Consider the following 16,001-nt stretch of genomic DNA (forward strand, 5'->3'; position numbering starts at 1 on the left):
ACGAGGGCAAGAACAGACAAGTGCTTATTTAGTTGCTCAGAGATCTTCCTTTTATTTATAGTTCTAAAAAAGTTCTTGTCATACATACCCTTCGATGAAATGAAGACAAAATATCTTATGGAAGCTCTACCCGTCAAGTGTCGTTAATCTACCCCTGATGTCACACGGGCGTTTAGTTTCATAAATGCTCTTAGGTGGTGGTGATCTTGTAACGCCCAGTTGTGAATTTCTTCTTACATTTCCAGGAGGAATAACAGAGGGATGGCAGCACAACGCAGAGTTCTAAGAAAAGATGCTAGTATTTATCAGACACCTCTGTAAAATCTGTTTGTAATCCGGGTGCTGTAAAATGCAGATCCAGGTATGATTCTCTTGCTGTAAACTTAAAACTTCTGGCGTGAGATGCAGCCACAACCATGAGAGTGAGCGGTCCGGTGGTTACACGACTATACGTTGACGGATATCTTGAAGCTACACCAGTTTCAATTTTTTTTATAAAGGGTATGTAACTTTTTCTTCTGCGGAACGATCTACAGGTTTAAATTTTTCTTCCAGGATATTTATATTAATGGGTTATCCTTAGGTCATCAATGTATTATCCGTATAGGTTTGACCCCTCAGGCTCCCCCTGATCAGCTGAATAAAGGGACAGCGGTGTGCTCTGGGGAGCTTTCACTGCATTACCCAGCACATCTGCGTCTATACTAGTGTGGCTGTGCTGGGCACTCGAATGGGCACTCAAATGAGCTGTGCTGCAGTACCAGGCACAGCCACACTCGTATGAATGTCGCTGTTCCAGGTAATGCAGAGAAAGGGCCAGGGCGCTCAAGTGAGTGCCCCTGACCCGTCTGGTATCCCGGGTGTAAATAGGCTATTATTGGTAATAAAAAATAACGGAGCCATAGATCACGGGCGTATTTTGTGGTGCGTTTTTTGCTGCACCACTACAGCAAAGTGTGAACATAGCCTTCAGCTATAGGCTGCCCAGTCGAATCTGTCATAGTTAAACAACATTGTGACATTGTAACCCGGTCACGGCCTCGACATATTTTTCTCCTAAATTCCAATGAGCAGCTATTTTGTCCCAAGTTCTGTAGAAAAATGTGTATTAATATAAAGGCTTGTAATATAAAGTTTTCTGGAGTTGTGGGGGACTTCCAAAATAGTTGCTATTTATTTTAACCAGCATAGGGTAAGAATGCGGCTTGCTGCTACTTCTGCAGAACTCTCCGGCACGCAATGGGTTGACGTGACTATGGAGAAGTATCTGAATGGCTGGGTCCGGGAGATGAATTGAGTGTGGCTGCCGATGAAGCTTTACATGTCTCTAACAATCCTGTACCCTTCTCTGGGGGCACAGAATCAATGGGAACCGTCCAGAAGATCAGCAGGAGAGGTGTTTACATTACACTGAGCTGTGTGAAGACGAAGGGCAACCTGCTTTTTCCCACGGTCCTTGGAATGGTATAAGAGCAAACGTACTGTAGTTTTATACCATTCATTTGAGAGAACATGATACTCTCAGCAGTGACCACTGACAGTAAAGGCGCTACCTATCAAAGTCCGGGCAGATGCTGCAGGGACTGTAGGAGTCCTAAATGGTAAATATTCCATATACTAATTAAAAATCATCCTTTATAGAATGCCGGTTGGAGATCTTTCAATTTTCAAAAAATTTGGAGATTTGGGTGTCACATTGCCTCGAAGGGCTATATCCACTCGTAATTTATATTGGTGTCAATGGTAGAGCAGACATTGCTGAGCTCAAAGCTGAAATATTTGTCAAAATTGATTGCTGGAAACGTAATATTTTTTATTTTCAATATCCCTTTCAGCGTCATAGGATAGCTCACAGATTTAATATTTTCTTTACAGTGGGAGGGACTAACTTCTGTGCTCTTTGTCGCCCCCTGCTGAGTAATACAAATTCTTTCTTTTTTTTTTTTTTTTTTTGTAAACCCACACTTTTGTAGAACTTCCCAAAATTAGTAATATATAAGTTTTACTATGTAATTACAAAACTACTTAATATGGTTTTCTGGAGATGAAGGATCAGGGGCTAAATAGGTGAATTTATAGCTCGCTAGATAAAATTATAGAAAACTCATCAAGTACTACAGTTTAGAGAATTATGTTTGCTTGCCCTGGGGATGATACTTAGACTTGGACCTCTGTGTATTTTCAATGAATCTACTTGAGTGCTTCCTTGGTCCTGCAGAACATCATACGAGGACCTATAATAGAAAATACAGAACGGCGCTCCTAGGGCTGCAGGATAATGATGCTGATCAGAGACAAGGAGTTGGGGAACTCTCCAGATGGATATATAAGAGCACTAGGTTAGTTGGAGCTTTTGTCGTTGCGGTGGTTAAGTGAGTCCCCAAATCTCAATCTTTTTTTTTTTTCTCTGACCAGCATCATTGTGCTATAGCCCTTGGAGTGTCCTTCTGTTCTTTAATTATTTTGCTTACTTTAAAGTGTAGCTAAACGTTTGACAAACTTCTGACATGTCATAGTGACATGTCAGAAGTTTGGATTGGTGCAAGCACTGAGACCCCCACCAATCGCTAGAACGAAGCAGCTGAAGTACTCGTGTGAGCGCTCAGCCGATTCGTGTCTGTTCGGCTTTTTCCGGAAATGAATGTATCGGTGTACGGACTCAATAGAAAGTCTATGAGCCCGTACTCCGATACATCGGCTTTCCTGAAAAAGCCGAACAGACACGAATCGGCTGAGCGCTCACACGAGCGCTTCAGCTGCTTCGTTCTAGCGATTGGTCAAACGTTTCGCTACACTTTAATTACATGCCACCAGCACCAAACTACTTTTCTTGTGGCGCAGGCTATTCATTTAGCCTCCTCCTATAAAATATTTATTAGGGAATAGACTCCCTATTGAATAATTAAAATGGAAAACTGTAGGACCCGGCATGTCCATTCATTTTATAGACAGACCATTGATGTCAATAAGAACTGTGTAATTCCTCATTTCTCCAGCGGGGTTGCTGTGGAGAAATTGAACACTTGCAGCCGGCTTCTCAGACAGATTACAGCTGATAACTGGGAGTCCAAGCAGCAGAATACCCTGAGATCATCTTACCTTGTGAACCTTCTAACAAAAAGAGACTGTCCAAAGAGGTCAACGGTTATCTGCAATAAGTTACATAGTTTGTACGGTTGAAAAAAAGACACGTGGTTCATCAAGTTTAACCAAGGGATGGGAAAAAAGGGAAGGGATGAAACAAAAATTCTACACATTGACATAGGAGCTGATATATTTTTGTTCTAGGAAATTATCTAACCCTTTTTTAAAGCATCTCCTGTCCCTGCTGTGACGGCTCCAGCGGTGACTGTTCCATAGATTCACAGTTCTCGCAGTAAAGAAGGCTTGTCGCCTCTGGAGATTGAACCTTTTTTTCTCCAGACGGAGGGAGCGCCCCCTTGTTTTTTGAGGGGGTTTTACATGGAACAGGATTTCACCATATTTCTTGTATGGACCATTCATATATTTATAGAAGTTAATCATGTCCCCCTTAGTCGTCTCTTTTCAAGGCTAAATAGGTTTAATTCTATTAATCTTTCCTCATAACTTAGATTCTCCGCGCCCCTTATTAGCTGCGTTTCTCTTCTTTGTATTTTTTCTAACTCCAGGTTATAGTTGTATTTTATATATTATGGTTTCTTGATGGTGCTGCTTGTCGACATATGGTTAGACCAGAGTTCTGTACGTGAGCGCAACTTACACAGCAGGATGCAGATCTCAAGGTTGGTGCCGGATAGCTTAAGCTCTCCGCTTTACAAAAAGGTAATTTACAACAGACCGCTAGCACGTCTGTATACATCATCTGACAATCTCAATATGTATGTATGCTTTTTGGCCTGGGTTTTATTTGTGTTTTACAAATCTATTTATTGTGCTGGCATAGGTTCATAGGAAGTGGAGAGAAGCTTTTAATTTGTACCGAATGTCAAATACATTTAGTTACTATCTTTGACTGAAAGTAAAGTCGCCCTATCATTTACATTATGTCAAATCTGTTCTAGTGAATTAAAAATCTGGAAATTAATTCTATAGAGTCAACTCTGCGAGTGGAGGGGTTTATTCCGCTCTGTTCTGATTGGCGTTTGTCTCAGCGTTATTCTGTTTCGTCACTTTTAGAAAAAAAAGTTACTTCTAAAGGGTTTCTCCGGGACTATAACATTGACAGACCTCTCTGGATAGGCCATCAATCTTTGGTCGGTGGCGGTCCGACCTTCGGTTTCCCCACCGATTTTAGCACAATGAAGAAACCATGGTATTCCTTTGTCTGTGCCTGGCACTGCATGCCGTTCAACCCATTCACTTTTGTAAATATTGAATGAAGGGGACATGGCACTTGCAGGTGTACTGCGGCGCCTTTTTTGGGCTGGTTAGTGGTGGTCCTAAAGGACGAATTCCTACTTATCAAACATTGAAAGCCTAAGGATAAGCCATCAGTGTCATAGTCCCAGAGAACCCCTATAACATCTCCATTGATTTGAATTTGGATTTTTCTGATGGCAAATGGCAGCAGTATGCCCCTTTTCCGTCAGGTTATTTTTTTTGCGGGAAAAGTCTTGTAGTCTGGTTTGTGGTTCCATCAAGAATGTAAACCTGATGGATCCCATTAAAGTCTGTGGGATCCATTAACATCTGTTATGCTTCAGTTTTAATCCACCAGCAAGTGTTACTCCAGGCAAAGACGTAGAATTAATCTTTTTGCAGTTCCCTACAACACCGCAGTATCTCACTTACCTTTCCAGTCGGCAGTACCTCTTTCTATTGGTCTTTATGACAATCGCCATTGACATGTGCTGTCCAAAAACATGCATAGGGAATGCTCCCTCTGCTGGATAGGGTAGTGGGGAAGATTCCTCAGTAAGTTTGCAGCCATTAATTTCATCTTTCACATGACTTTAGAAACAGATCAATAATGTGGACTAAAAAATTCTTTATCATTCCTTTTAATGTGGTTTATAACTTGTTCTGTATTTCGGCGTTTTAGTTGATCTTTGATGTTTAAACGGTTTTCAGTCTACATGGGTGCATATTTTTCCAGTAGGGTTCATCAACAATGGTTAAAAAAAACTGTGATCAGATTTAAAAGATAGAATAGACATTTAAAAGAAAACAACCTCTGAACCTAGTTTTGTCAAAATTAAAAAAATAAAATAAAATAACACCACAGCTTTAAAGTGTAGGTACCATTTGAAGCTATGTTGCCGAATATATAGTAGAGTGGTCCGTCAAGTTATAATGGTAATTGGTTCCGGGACAACCATTGTAAGTTGAAAATATTGTATCTTGACACCATAACTCTATGGAAAACTAGGAATTGGTTCTTAAGCCCCCAAAAGGTAAATAAATCGAAACAGATAACTTTATACAGATAAAGCAAGTCCTTACACATAAAAGTCTGAAAGAGCTGCTGGAAGTTGTAAACCACTTTCTATGATGAGGACAGGAGCTTCTTCAGTACACAGCGTACCAGCAATTTTTTAATTGGGCCGCCCTCACCCGTTGTGCAATGGAGCAGCTCAACATGGCACTAGTAAAGAACAGGGAATGTAGTGCCAGTACCAGTCTTATTGGTGTGCGACCTCTGCAAGTTCACAGGGTTCTGCACCCTCCCAGTGTAATGGGGGCGACACTGGGCAAGCCGTTTGAGCTCTACATCCTCTGCTACTGGTTACACACACACAGAGGACACCGGAGCAGAGGCAGCAAGGGGAGAGAACCGAGCTCTGTTCACAGCCCGCCTTGCTAGAAGACTGTGAGCCTGCAAGTGCCTATTGGAAAATTTCCCTGCTGTTTGTGGCTATATGTGTGTGTATATGCGCCCCTGTGTGTGTGTGTGTGTGTGTGTGTGTGTGTGTGTGTATATATATATATATATATATATATATATATATATATATATATACTGTGATTAATTTGGCGCAAGCAATTAAATCTGCCCCAATACAGTCACTTTTTTTGTCCGATTTTCTTTTAGCTTGCATATATATATATTTTGGTTATGTGGATGGCAGCAGTAGAATCCAACTTAAGGCCGGCTCTGTGCAGTACCATAATGTACTGTAGAGGCGCTACTAGACAATCCGTGCATGCACTTCAGTAATACAGGGGTTTTACTTGTAAAAAAACAAACGAAAACACTGTTGAAGATATTGTAACCTGAGGACATTCTAACTTGAGGGACCATTTTGCGATTTACCTAATTCAGGCTTCGACAAGGTGTCGGAGGCAGCAACAACATTCTGTAGGTCCAGAACTGGACTCGGACCGAGAATGTATGATCCTGGCCTTACACATCCCTTGAGGCTTTGCCCCCATGAGTTAGTATAGCGTTGCCCTTGGTAGTTACAGAGGTGCCCTCCCCTCTAGTAGTAAAATATGTGTCTGCTGCAGTCCACAAGATTGCATGCAATTCAATGTATGGCTTTGTACTGCAGCTGTAGCTCAATAGTTAAAATCGGTGTAGGCCAGATCTTATTCATACATTTCCCAGAGGAATAACAGAGGAGCTTCACAACACATAGTTTTAAGTAAAAATGCTCCAGAAGTGTTGTTTTGTGTGAAATACAAGGATTTACTATAACCGGCATGTCAAGAGAGGTGACCTCTATAAAACCAGTGACTTACAGGTGACGTTTTCTCTGGTGGGATGTTTACTTTTTTTCTCCATCCGGCCCAGACCACCATTAATGCTTCCGTTAGCTACAACTTATTTGTGCAGCGTTTGCTATCCAGACATCTCTGGCCCCTCGCTTCTGCAGTCATTCCCAGGCTCTCTAGCAACACAAATAAAATTCTGAACCGAGATAAATTTATTCAGATCCCTAAAGTTTTATATATAAAAAAAATATTAATTCAACTCACCGTAAAAGTGTCATCTTTTATGCCCCCCTTGACAGTAATAATGCCCCCTTTCTGCCGTAAAAAAACTAATTCCCCTTGGGCCCCCTAAAAAGATAATAATGCCCCCTGTGTGCCTAAAAAATTGTGTTCCCCCCACCACACAATAAAAATGACCACCTTTGTGCCCACTCATATATAATAGTATCCCCTTTCTGTTCTCCTGAAAAAAAATAAAACTCCTACTACCCCAACCTGACCGATCTTACAACAAGCTCTCTGGGTGAGAACTTCAACACCAGAAGAAGCAACAGCCAGCGCAGGTGGCGTGATGCAGTGATGTCATCACGTCACTTGCTCCGGGGCACCTACCTCCTGTGCGTGGGTCTTGTGACTTGTAGGACACAGGCTTACAGCGGCCTGTGGCCTACAAGACCGAGACTGGCAAGGCAGGGAGCCTATAGCTCCCTTCTGTGCCATAGGTTTCAAATGTATCCATGTCCTAAGCACGCAGTTAAAAGCGCCGATCAGTGCAAGCAGTGCCACTGCCTGATGGTTGGCCCACTGACTGGCCCACCTGTAATGCCCTACTTGGCAGATTACCAGTCTGGCCCTAATCTCCTTCCTGCTGCTGCTTCTATATATGTGATAGACAGACGATCATGAGTCTCTTCTTTTATGTGTGCCTTGTACAGAAGACCGAATTGCAGTTAGGCTCCGCCCACTAGCTCAGAGAGAGCCTGCAGAGGGGAAAACTGCTAAATAATGCAGAATGCAAGTCATATATTGGGCAGAAATAGTGTTATTCCTCCTGTACACACAAAGGACAGCTTATTCTAAAAAGTTATCGGAAAGTTTAGGTAGACTTTAAGCGAGCGCCCCCCTCCCCTCTCATTTTGGGAACAGTACATCACAGGATTTTATTTGAGACCACAGAGTAGCCTGTACTAATAAATCATTGCCGTGCGATCTGGACATAGCTGAGAGAGTGGCTTTTTCATAATGTAAACATCAATAATAGAAGATGAGTTCATTGCACAGAATCCTCTCCGGCCATATGACTTTCCTCCGCTCCTTAAGTAGCTATTGGATTTGTCCCTGAAAGCTTCGCCAGAGCTCCTTCTCCTGTGTTGTGCTGCCAGACTCTTCATAGGCCATTCACATACAGTAGATGTATACTGGAAATCACTCACTTAACGTGTACAGATAACTGTGCATTGTTTACGTAGTTAATTGTGTTTATTTTCATCAGACTGTTTTCATTTCTCGATTTTCTTCTCATAGAACAGATTGTAAAATTTGTTAGGAGTTATTTCTTTTTTGACCCATTTTTGCATGTTTTTGCCATCCACCATTAAAGAGATGCTCCTATCCCCTTCTACTAAATTTTAGCTAATAAAGGGGTTCTCTGGTTTAGGGAATTCTAAGTTAATAGAGGGTGGTCCTACATTTGGGGCCTCCATTCATTATGCTGAGTGGAGAGCAACCTACAAAGATAGTCTCGCTCTCTTTAGGGCCTGGCAAGTATATACTTTATACAGACCTCCCATTCATTTCAATGGGCACTGTGCAATGCTTCATTTCTCCTTTGGTGGCACTGCAGGAGAATTGAGCAATTGGATGATGCACCTGATCGCTGGGGTCCCAGCAGCTATGATCAGCTTATTTTTTGAGGGACCCTTCTAACAAAAAGAAATGGCAAAAAGCAGATAACAGGAAATTGGGCAAATAGTTGTACAATTGCTGTGACTTGGGGATGGGAGGCTATTGGTGTCCAATTTATTAATGTCTTATGTTGCATTAGATAATGAGGACACGTGATTTTTTTTAATGTAGCATTTTGCATCCTGTTGCCAGAGTGGGAAATTAAAAATACCCTTGTAGCATTAAGAGCCAGTCTATTGTATAGCAGACAGATCTTTCTGTACTTCTTTTTCTGTATATTTGGATACATGTACTCATATGGTGGTCGCCTAAGTAGGAATTTAAAAAGTTGCTAGGCAACCTGCAAAAACACACCCTGCAAAGTACTTCTAGGGGGCTGCAAGAAGTAAAATTAACGTAGAGGCCTTATGCCCATGGCAAACCTGGGTGTCCAGAGCTTGTACGGAGGCACATGGGTTACCTACATTTTCGACCTCCCGTGTGCCACTGTATAGTGCCTCCATATGGCACCGTATTCTCCTCTAGAATCAATGGGGGGAGAAGTTGCAAAAGGGCCCACTTTTGCTAATAGGGGGCGTGGTTTCACAAAAGGGGTGAGTTTCAGTGGTGTAGATTTCACTCTGCGGGGCGTAACAAGGTAGAGGCCCGTGCTGGGCCATGTACCTTGCCATCCCATTAAACTACTACCCCACCTTCAGACAATCTAAATAATAAAACAAAATAAACTATACTTGCCTCCCCTCTCCGGGCCCCCTCAGGCTCCCTTGGCATGCGGCGGCTCACACAGGTTCTGACAGCGAGCAGGATGTATGTGACGCAGCACTGATGACGTTGAGTAATGTGTCACATATAAGGCGTCAGGATCTTGTATAAGCCACCACACGCTGAGGAAGCCTGAGGGTACACGGAGGACAAAAGAGCAGCGGTGAGTGGTGTTTTTTCTTTTTTTTATGTCTGGTGGAGGTGAATGGAGCACGGCCACGGTCGTTGGTCCTTGTGGCCAATTTTTATATGGTTTCAAATGGAAAGAGGAATTAGAAGGCTGGCACTGCCCTAATTCAGACACAATATTGACTCTGCATAGAGATCCTTGCCGGCTTGTAAACGTGGAATAGCCTGTCATTGTTACCCACGGGGTGCTCATCGACCTTCATCGAGGGCCGTGTAGTGCGAAACGGCGGTAGGTTTCTAAACAGACCGAAATCGCTGTCAATAAATTAGTTTTATTGCCACAAACGGTGAGTGCCTCGTGTGTGTGTGTGTGTGTGTGTGTGTGTGTGTGTGTGTGTGTGTTTTGTTTCACTTTTCTTTTTTTTTTTTTCTTTTTTTTCCTTTTTTTAGATATTCAGCCATACACTACATTTTAAAATATATATACTAGTCCTTCTTAATGAATTAGCATATCATGAAAAAGTTAATTTATTTCAATAATTCAATTCAAAAAGTGAAACTCCTATATTATATAGATTCATTGCACACAGGGGGATCTATTTCCAGCATTTTTTTCTTTTAATTTTGATGAAAATTAGAATATTGGGTAAAAGTTGCAGATTGTAGCCTCGTGGTGTGACACTCCAATCAACACAAAACACCTGCAAAGATTTCCTAAGCCTCTACAAGGACTGGTCTGCTGCTCAGTGTCCAGAGTCCTGTTCTCATATGAAAGTAAATTTTGCATTTTATTGGTAAATCTCGGTTCCAGAGTCTGGAGGAAGAGGGGAAAGGCGTCAATCCAAGTGTCTTGCGGTCCAGTGTGAAGTTTCCACAGTCCGTGATGGTTTAGGGGCCGTGTCATCTGCTGGTGTTGGTCCATTGTGTTATATCAAGTCCAGAGTCAGCGCAGCGTCTAGCAGGACATTTCCCAGCACTTCATTCTTCCCCCTGCTGACAAGCTGTCACGTTGGGTACGTGGACCCACTGGGCCGTACCGCCTTGACGGTATGGCAGCTGGCCAACAGGACACAGGTCACAGTCTATAGTTCGTATAGTGTACCTATGATAGCTCCGACAATAGCAAGACAGGCTCGGCTAGGACTAGGCAGCAGGCAGGCGCCAGGCGTGGTGTAGCAGATCAGGCGTGGTACTCAGCACAGCACGACTTCAGCTCAGCATGGCACTTGACCAGGATAGCACGGGTTACAGGTAGCAGGAACAGGAAACACTGGGAACTGGAAAACACTTAGGAGGCCATTTGCATAGACAGACTAGGGTAATGACAACAAGGCTCAGGCAAGGCAGGAAGGTGCTGGGCCCCTCTTATAGTCCAGAGTGGTCATGGGCCAATTTTGTACTTTAAGAGCGGGCACGAGCGTGCACACGCACCCTATGGGACCCGGCCGGGAGAAGCGGAGGTGAGCGCTGGCGTCTCCTCAGGAGGAGACTGGGACCAGTGCTCACAGTTCCGTGGCTGCGGGCTTCAGGAGGTGAGTGAGCCATGGGCATGACACAAGCTTTATGGAGATGCTGATTTCATTTTCCAGCAGGACTTGGCACCTGCCCGCACTGCCAAAAGTACCAATACCTGGTTAATAACCCCAGTATCACTGCGCTTCATTGGCAAGCAAACTCGCCCGACCTAAACCCCATAGAGAATCTACCGGGTATTGTCAAGAGGAAGATGAGACACCAGACCCAACAATGCAGACGAGCTGAAGGCCACTATCAAAGCAACCTGGGCTTCCATAACACCTCAGCAGTGCCACAGGCTGATCGCCTCCATGCCATGCCGCATTGATGGAGTAATTCATGCAAAAGGAGCCCCGACCAAGTATTGAGGGCAGATCATGTACATACTTTTCAGTAGGCCAACATTTCGGTATTAAAAATCATTTTTGAAATTGGGCTTCTATAATATTCTAATTTTCTGAGACACTAAATTTTGGGTTTTCATTTACTGTTACCATAATCCTCAACATTAAAAAGAAAAAAATGCTGGAAAAAGATCCCTCTGTGTGTAATGAATCTATAGAATATGTGAGTTTCACTTTTTTAATTGAATTACTGAAATTAACTTTTTGATGATATTCTAATTCATTGAGAAGGACTAGTATATATTTAAAAATTTCTACAACTTTATTCTTTTTATTTAGTCGATAAACCGGATTAAAGTGGAGAGAATAGTTCAGTTTTCTCTTTTTACCCTTGTTGTATTACAAGTGCTGTGATTAATTGACCGAGAGTGTTTAAAAAAAACTAACAAAAAAAATAAAAAATCATTAAATGCTTTGTAGCAAAAGGCAGCTTTTCTTGTTTTTATATGTTTGTCATTAAAGTGACAAATACAGACAGGGAACACAGAGATTTAAGAAGTCCCCTTTTCATTAAATAAGCCGACATGGTGGGGGGGATGACTTTTGTAATTGAAACCTTCTGCTCAGTAGAAATGCAGGAGTCCTGTAAGGAGTTTTGTTTTTTTTTTAGACCCAATAATGCCTTTTGTGTTTTCTCCCTAACCATTACCAAAGGCCCAAAGCCGGTCTGTGCCGTAAAAACGGTAATGACGAGCCATTGACTGTTGTAAACTTCACAGCCAGGGCTGTCTGGAAATTTGTGGTGAAAGAATGTGCGTCTTAAAATGTGACTTACAATTTAGCTTGGTCATGACCAGGGGTATTTTATACCTTGGTGACCAGACCATTCTTCAGAAAATGAAAAAGCCTGAGTGAATCCGGACTCATGGAGTTCTCTTATTGTTCTACGGCTCCGTATGTGAGAAAATGCCAAGGAATATGTTTTTTAGTCTTTTTGACAATAATTAACGGCCTATGGCTAGAAGTTAGAAGTTGCCCCACGACCCCGGGTCAGATTCATTCAAGTTTAAGTGCAGGGCCTACAAACATTAAAAACAAGAACTAAATCAATGCGTTATAATTATAGTGGTTGGTAAGAGACCCATGACCATTATTCCCTAGGGCCACATATCAATTTACAGTCTGACCCTGCTCTCATATGCCACTATGCTACATATAGATTACTTGGGAATGGTCATTCTTAATGGGCCGATTCCTTCTTTTTTTCCGAGGGATATCACCCCTTTAACTGTTTTCAAACATTCCCCTAGAATATATGTAGTGTGCGCAGATGGTAAGGATCCAAAAACATTGGTTCTCAGTCACACCGCCGGGACCTGACCGTTACCTTATTTGTACGGGTCTATGTAGTAGAATAATCTTGCTTTTATTAAGTGTTGAGTTTCTGATGGGACAAACTTGTCTTTTATATTGAGGGAATTTTTGGGTTCGTCTTGATGTTGTCACCAAGTAATATGCAAATTCGTGGTACTGGAGATCTTCAGGATCACCCTCCAAGTGCAGCACTGAACTTTACCCACTGGTTTAATTGATACCTATTGTGTCCAGTTGAGCAAGGGATTTTCAAGACCATTCAACCTCTTTATTGGGCAAAAAGTGTGCACGGGAGTTGATATTAACCTGGAGATATGTGTGTTGCCCTAAAAGTCTTATGATAGCACCTGCGTAACCTAAAATATGTATTTCAATGTGCCCAATGCATAACAACGACCTTTAGTGTCTTTTGGTAATTTTTTTAAATTTTTTTTTTAATTTTTCCCCTCTACCCTTAGACGTGGATGAATGTTTGGACAATAATGGAGGATGTCAACAGATCTGTGTTAATACAATGGGCAGCTATGAATGCCAGTGCAAGGATGGCTTCTTCTTAAGTGACAATCAGCACACCTGCATCCATCGCTCCAACGGTACGTATTTGGCAATATAAGCTATACTATATATTATTTTTTTTTCCACCTCCTGTATTTCTTGGAATTGAGATCCAGGTTCATGATGATGTTCATCCCGATTTTGTTTCTCAAATAAAAACATCTCGAATAGCCTAATCCTGGAAGAAATTAAGTTGACCATATTTCATATTGGTCTTCTGCTTGGTGTCTCTGTTTTCTAGCCGTTGGAGAACATTTTATAGTAATGGGACGTTAGAAAGTTGACCATTCTCCAAAATTGAAGAACTTCACAAAATGCTCTTGCTTGTAACTAGGCCAAAAGCTTCACAAAAGGGTTTGGAAAAATGGGTGGCACTACTGAACAAGACTTGGGCTGTAAGTGATATGGCTTGTTCATCTTCTGATTTAGCACTATTGTAAAAATCAAGCCCTGGACTATTCCCTGTCTTAGAAACCGATTTACATGGTGGTCATTCAAGAAGGATGCCACCTCTATTCTGCCTGGAAAGCGTAAAGGTGAGAAGGTGGTACAAAGTAGGCCTTTATTGGGTTTTAACAGAAGCATTGGTATGTGACCACCGAAGCCCACATTTGAAAATGTTTTTCTTCAGCTTTCTGATACCAACACAAGATTTCAGTTATTCTCCGAGTATTTCATTGTTATAACCACGGCCTGGATCCAATGTTAAATAGTGGAGTTCTTACGGAAAACTCATGGGTCCTTATAATAGAGGCAGCTGGTCATCTTTTGGTTAGTTGACGTACTTTCGAAATCTTACACTCTACCTTGAGCAGATCCTAGATCCCTCTCTGATTTAGATTATGGGATAATTAACTTTTTGTTGAAATAGACGTGTATCTATTTAAAATATTGTGAGTTGGTATTGAAAAAAAATTGTCAGATGATATGTCTAAAAGTAACATACTCGTAAATGCAACCAGTGTATAGTTTAAAACTTACTACGAAGAATATTTAACAGTATGTGTAGTAGTGAAGGACTTTGTTTTCGACACAGTCATGTTATATCGCCATGTGGGGCGTGACCTGTTTTTTCGAATGCACGTGTTCTGTTATTGAAATGCCCTGATAACTAGTCTATTTATGGAAGAAAGAATTCCAATGGCTCAATAAAATCTCGAGTGCCATCTGTCTGGTTAGTAATAAAGTAAGTCTGAGGATTATTATCGTACCATTCATATTGATTCCAATCATAAGGGTTTGAGAAAATGAAAATATTGATTTACTACTTTTATAAATGTGGCATGACCTAGGCTATGTTCACACGGGATATTTTGCCGAGTTTTTTGACGCGGAAACCGCGTCGCAAAAACGGCCAGAGAACGCCTCCCATTGATTTCAATGGGAGGCGTCGGCGTCTTTTTCCCGCGAGCAGTAAAGCTGCCTCGCGGGAAAAAGAAGCGACATGCCCTATCTTCGGGCGCTTCCGCCTCTGACCTCCCATTGACTTCAATGGGAGGCAGGAGAAAGCGTATTTCTCGCTATTTTATGCCCGCGGCGCTCAATGGCCGCGGGCGAAAAACGGCGCGATAATTGCCGCGAAAATCGGTGTGCAGGGAGAGGAATATCTGCCTCAATGTTCCAAACGGAACCCAAAATACTCCGTGTGAACATAGCCCTACGTCTCCTTGGAGTCCACACTACTTTCCAAGATTGGCGAGTGACTAGAAAGTAAAAAAAAAAATTACCACAAATGTATCACTCGTCGCCATGTGTAAATTGCATAAAAAAGTTTATATCACACAATCCGAGGGTCTCCATAGGGCTATCTGCCTGGGAAGCTACGATCACTTTCCCCTCATGGTACTGAGCAAGAACAAATTCCTCTAAACTAGGTGGGAGAACTCCACCTTGGAATCAGTAACTTGGACCTGCACTACATCAAGGAGCCATATTTCAAAATTATTATTTTAGTCCTCCCACATCCTGGACATCTCCCAATTGCTCCAAGCATATACACTCCTCAACATTGAAATTGCAACACCAAAAAGCGAAAATTTTGGAATTGTGGAAATCACAGGATCGATAGACATGTTAATGATATGCAAATGATAAAAAAATGGAAACAAAATATTGCAAACGCTTTGATTTATTCAAGATCAAGTATGATCGCCACGTGCAGAAATACACGCACTTACATGCCTTGGCACGCTATCAATGAGGTTATTCATGTTTGTCTGAAGAATGTTATGCCACACTGAACGCACTTGGACATGCAAATCGTCAAGATTGGCTGCTCACAGTAGCACGAGCAAAATGCGGCCTGGCGTTGTCCTGTTGAAAACCGGCTTCTGGGACACTTTGGAGAAATGTCCGTACCACTGGTTCTACGATCAAATCAATGTAACGCCGAGCTGTTAGTGCACCTGAAGTGAAGACTAGAGGGGTCAGACTACCGTACATTATGCCACCCCACACCATAATCCTGTGAGTAGGACTGGCGTGAAGGCCTCTTCATGGCGTTGCCCATACCTCCATCTATCATTGCGTCTGAGACAAAAGCGGGAATTATCGCTGAAGAGGATAGACCATGCGGTCTTGCTGTACACCATGATAGACTTTGAGAGCGGTGGTGTGTGGTCAATGGAGCACCTGTAGCTGGACGTCTGTCTCGTAGCCTAATGTTCAAATGCCTTCTTATGGTTTGTATCGACACTGGTTGCCGCCCTAGGCTTGGGATGTGACGTCCACTTTCACTTGCAGTACAGAATGGATCACTACACACCATTCTTCCAATCAGAC

At 42.3% G+C, this 16,001-nt stretch overlaps 1 protein-coding gene across 1 annotated transcript in view; it reads left to right on the forward strand.

Moving 5' to 3' along the window:
• The window catches only part of SCUBE1 (signal peptide, CUB domain and EGF like domain containing 1), a 205,700-nt gene that overhangs the window by 32,951 nt on the left and 156,748 nt on the right, over positions 1-16,001 (forward strand). The window contains exon 4 of the mRNA XM_075855615.1: positions 13,124-13,258. Within this exon, the coding sequence (XP_075711730.1) occupies positions 13,124-13,258 (135 nt within the window). The remainder of the gene's footprint in view (positions 1-13,123; positions 13,259-16,001) is intronic.

The sequence above is a fragment of the Rhinoderma darwinii genome, chromosome 3 (assembly GCF_050947455.1).
Source record: "Rhinoderma darwinii isolate aRhiDar2 chromosome 3, aRhiDar2.hap1, whole genome shotgun sequence".
Classification (NCBI taxonomy): domain Eukaryota; kingdom Metazoa; phylum Chordata; class Amphibia; order Anura; family Rhinodermatidae; genus Rhinoderma; species Rhinoderma darwinii.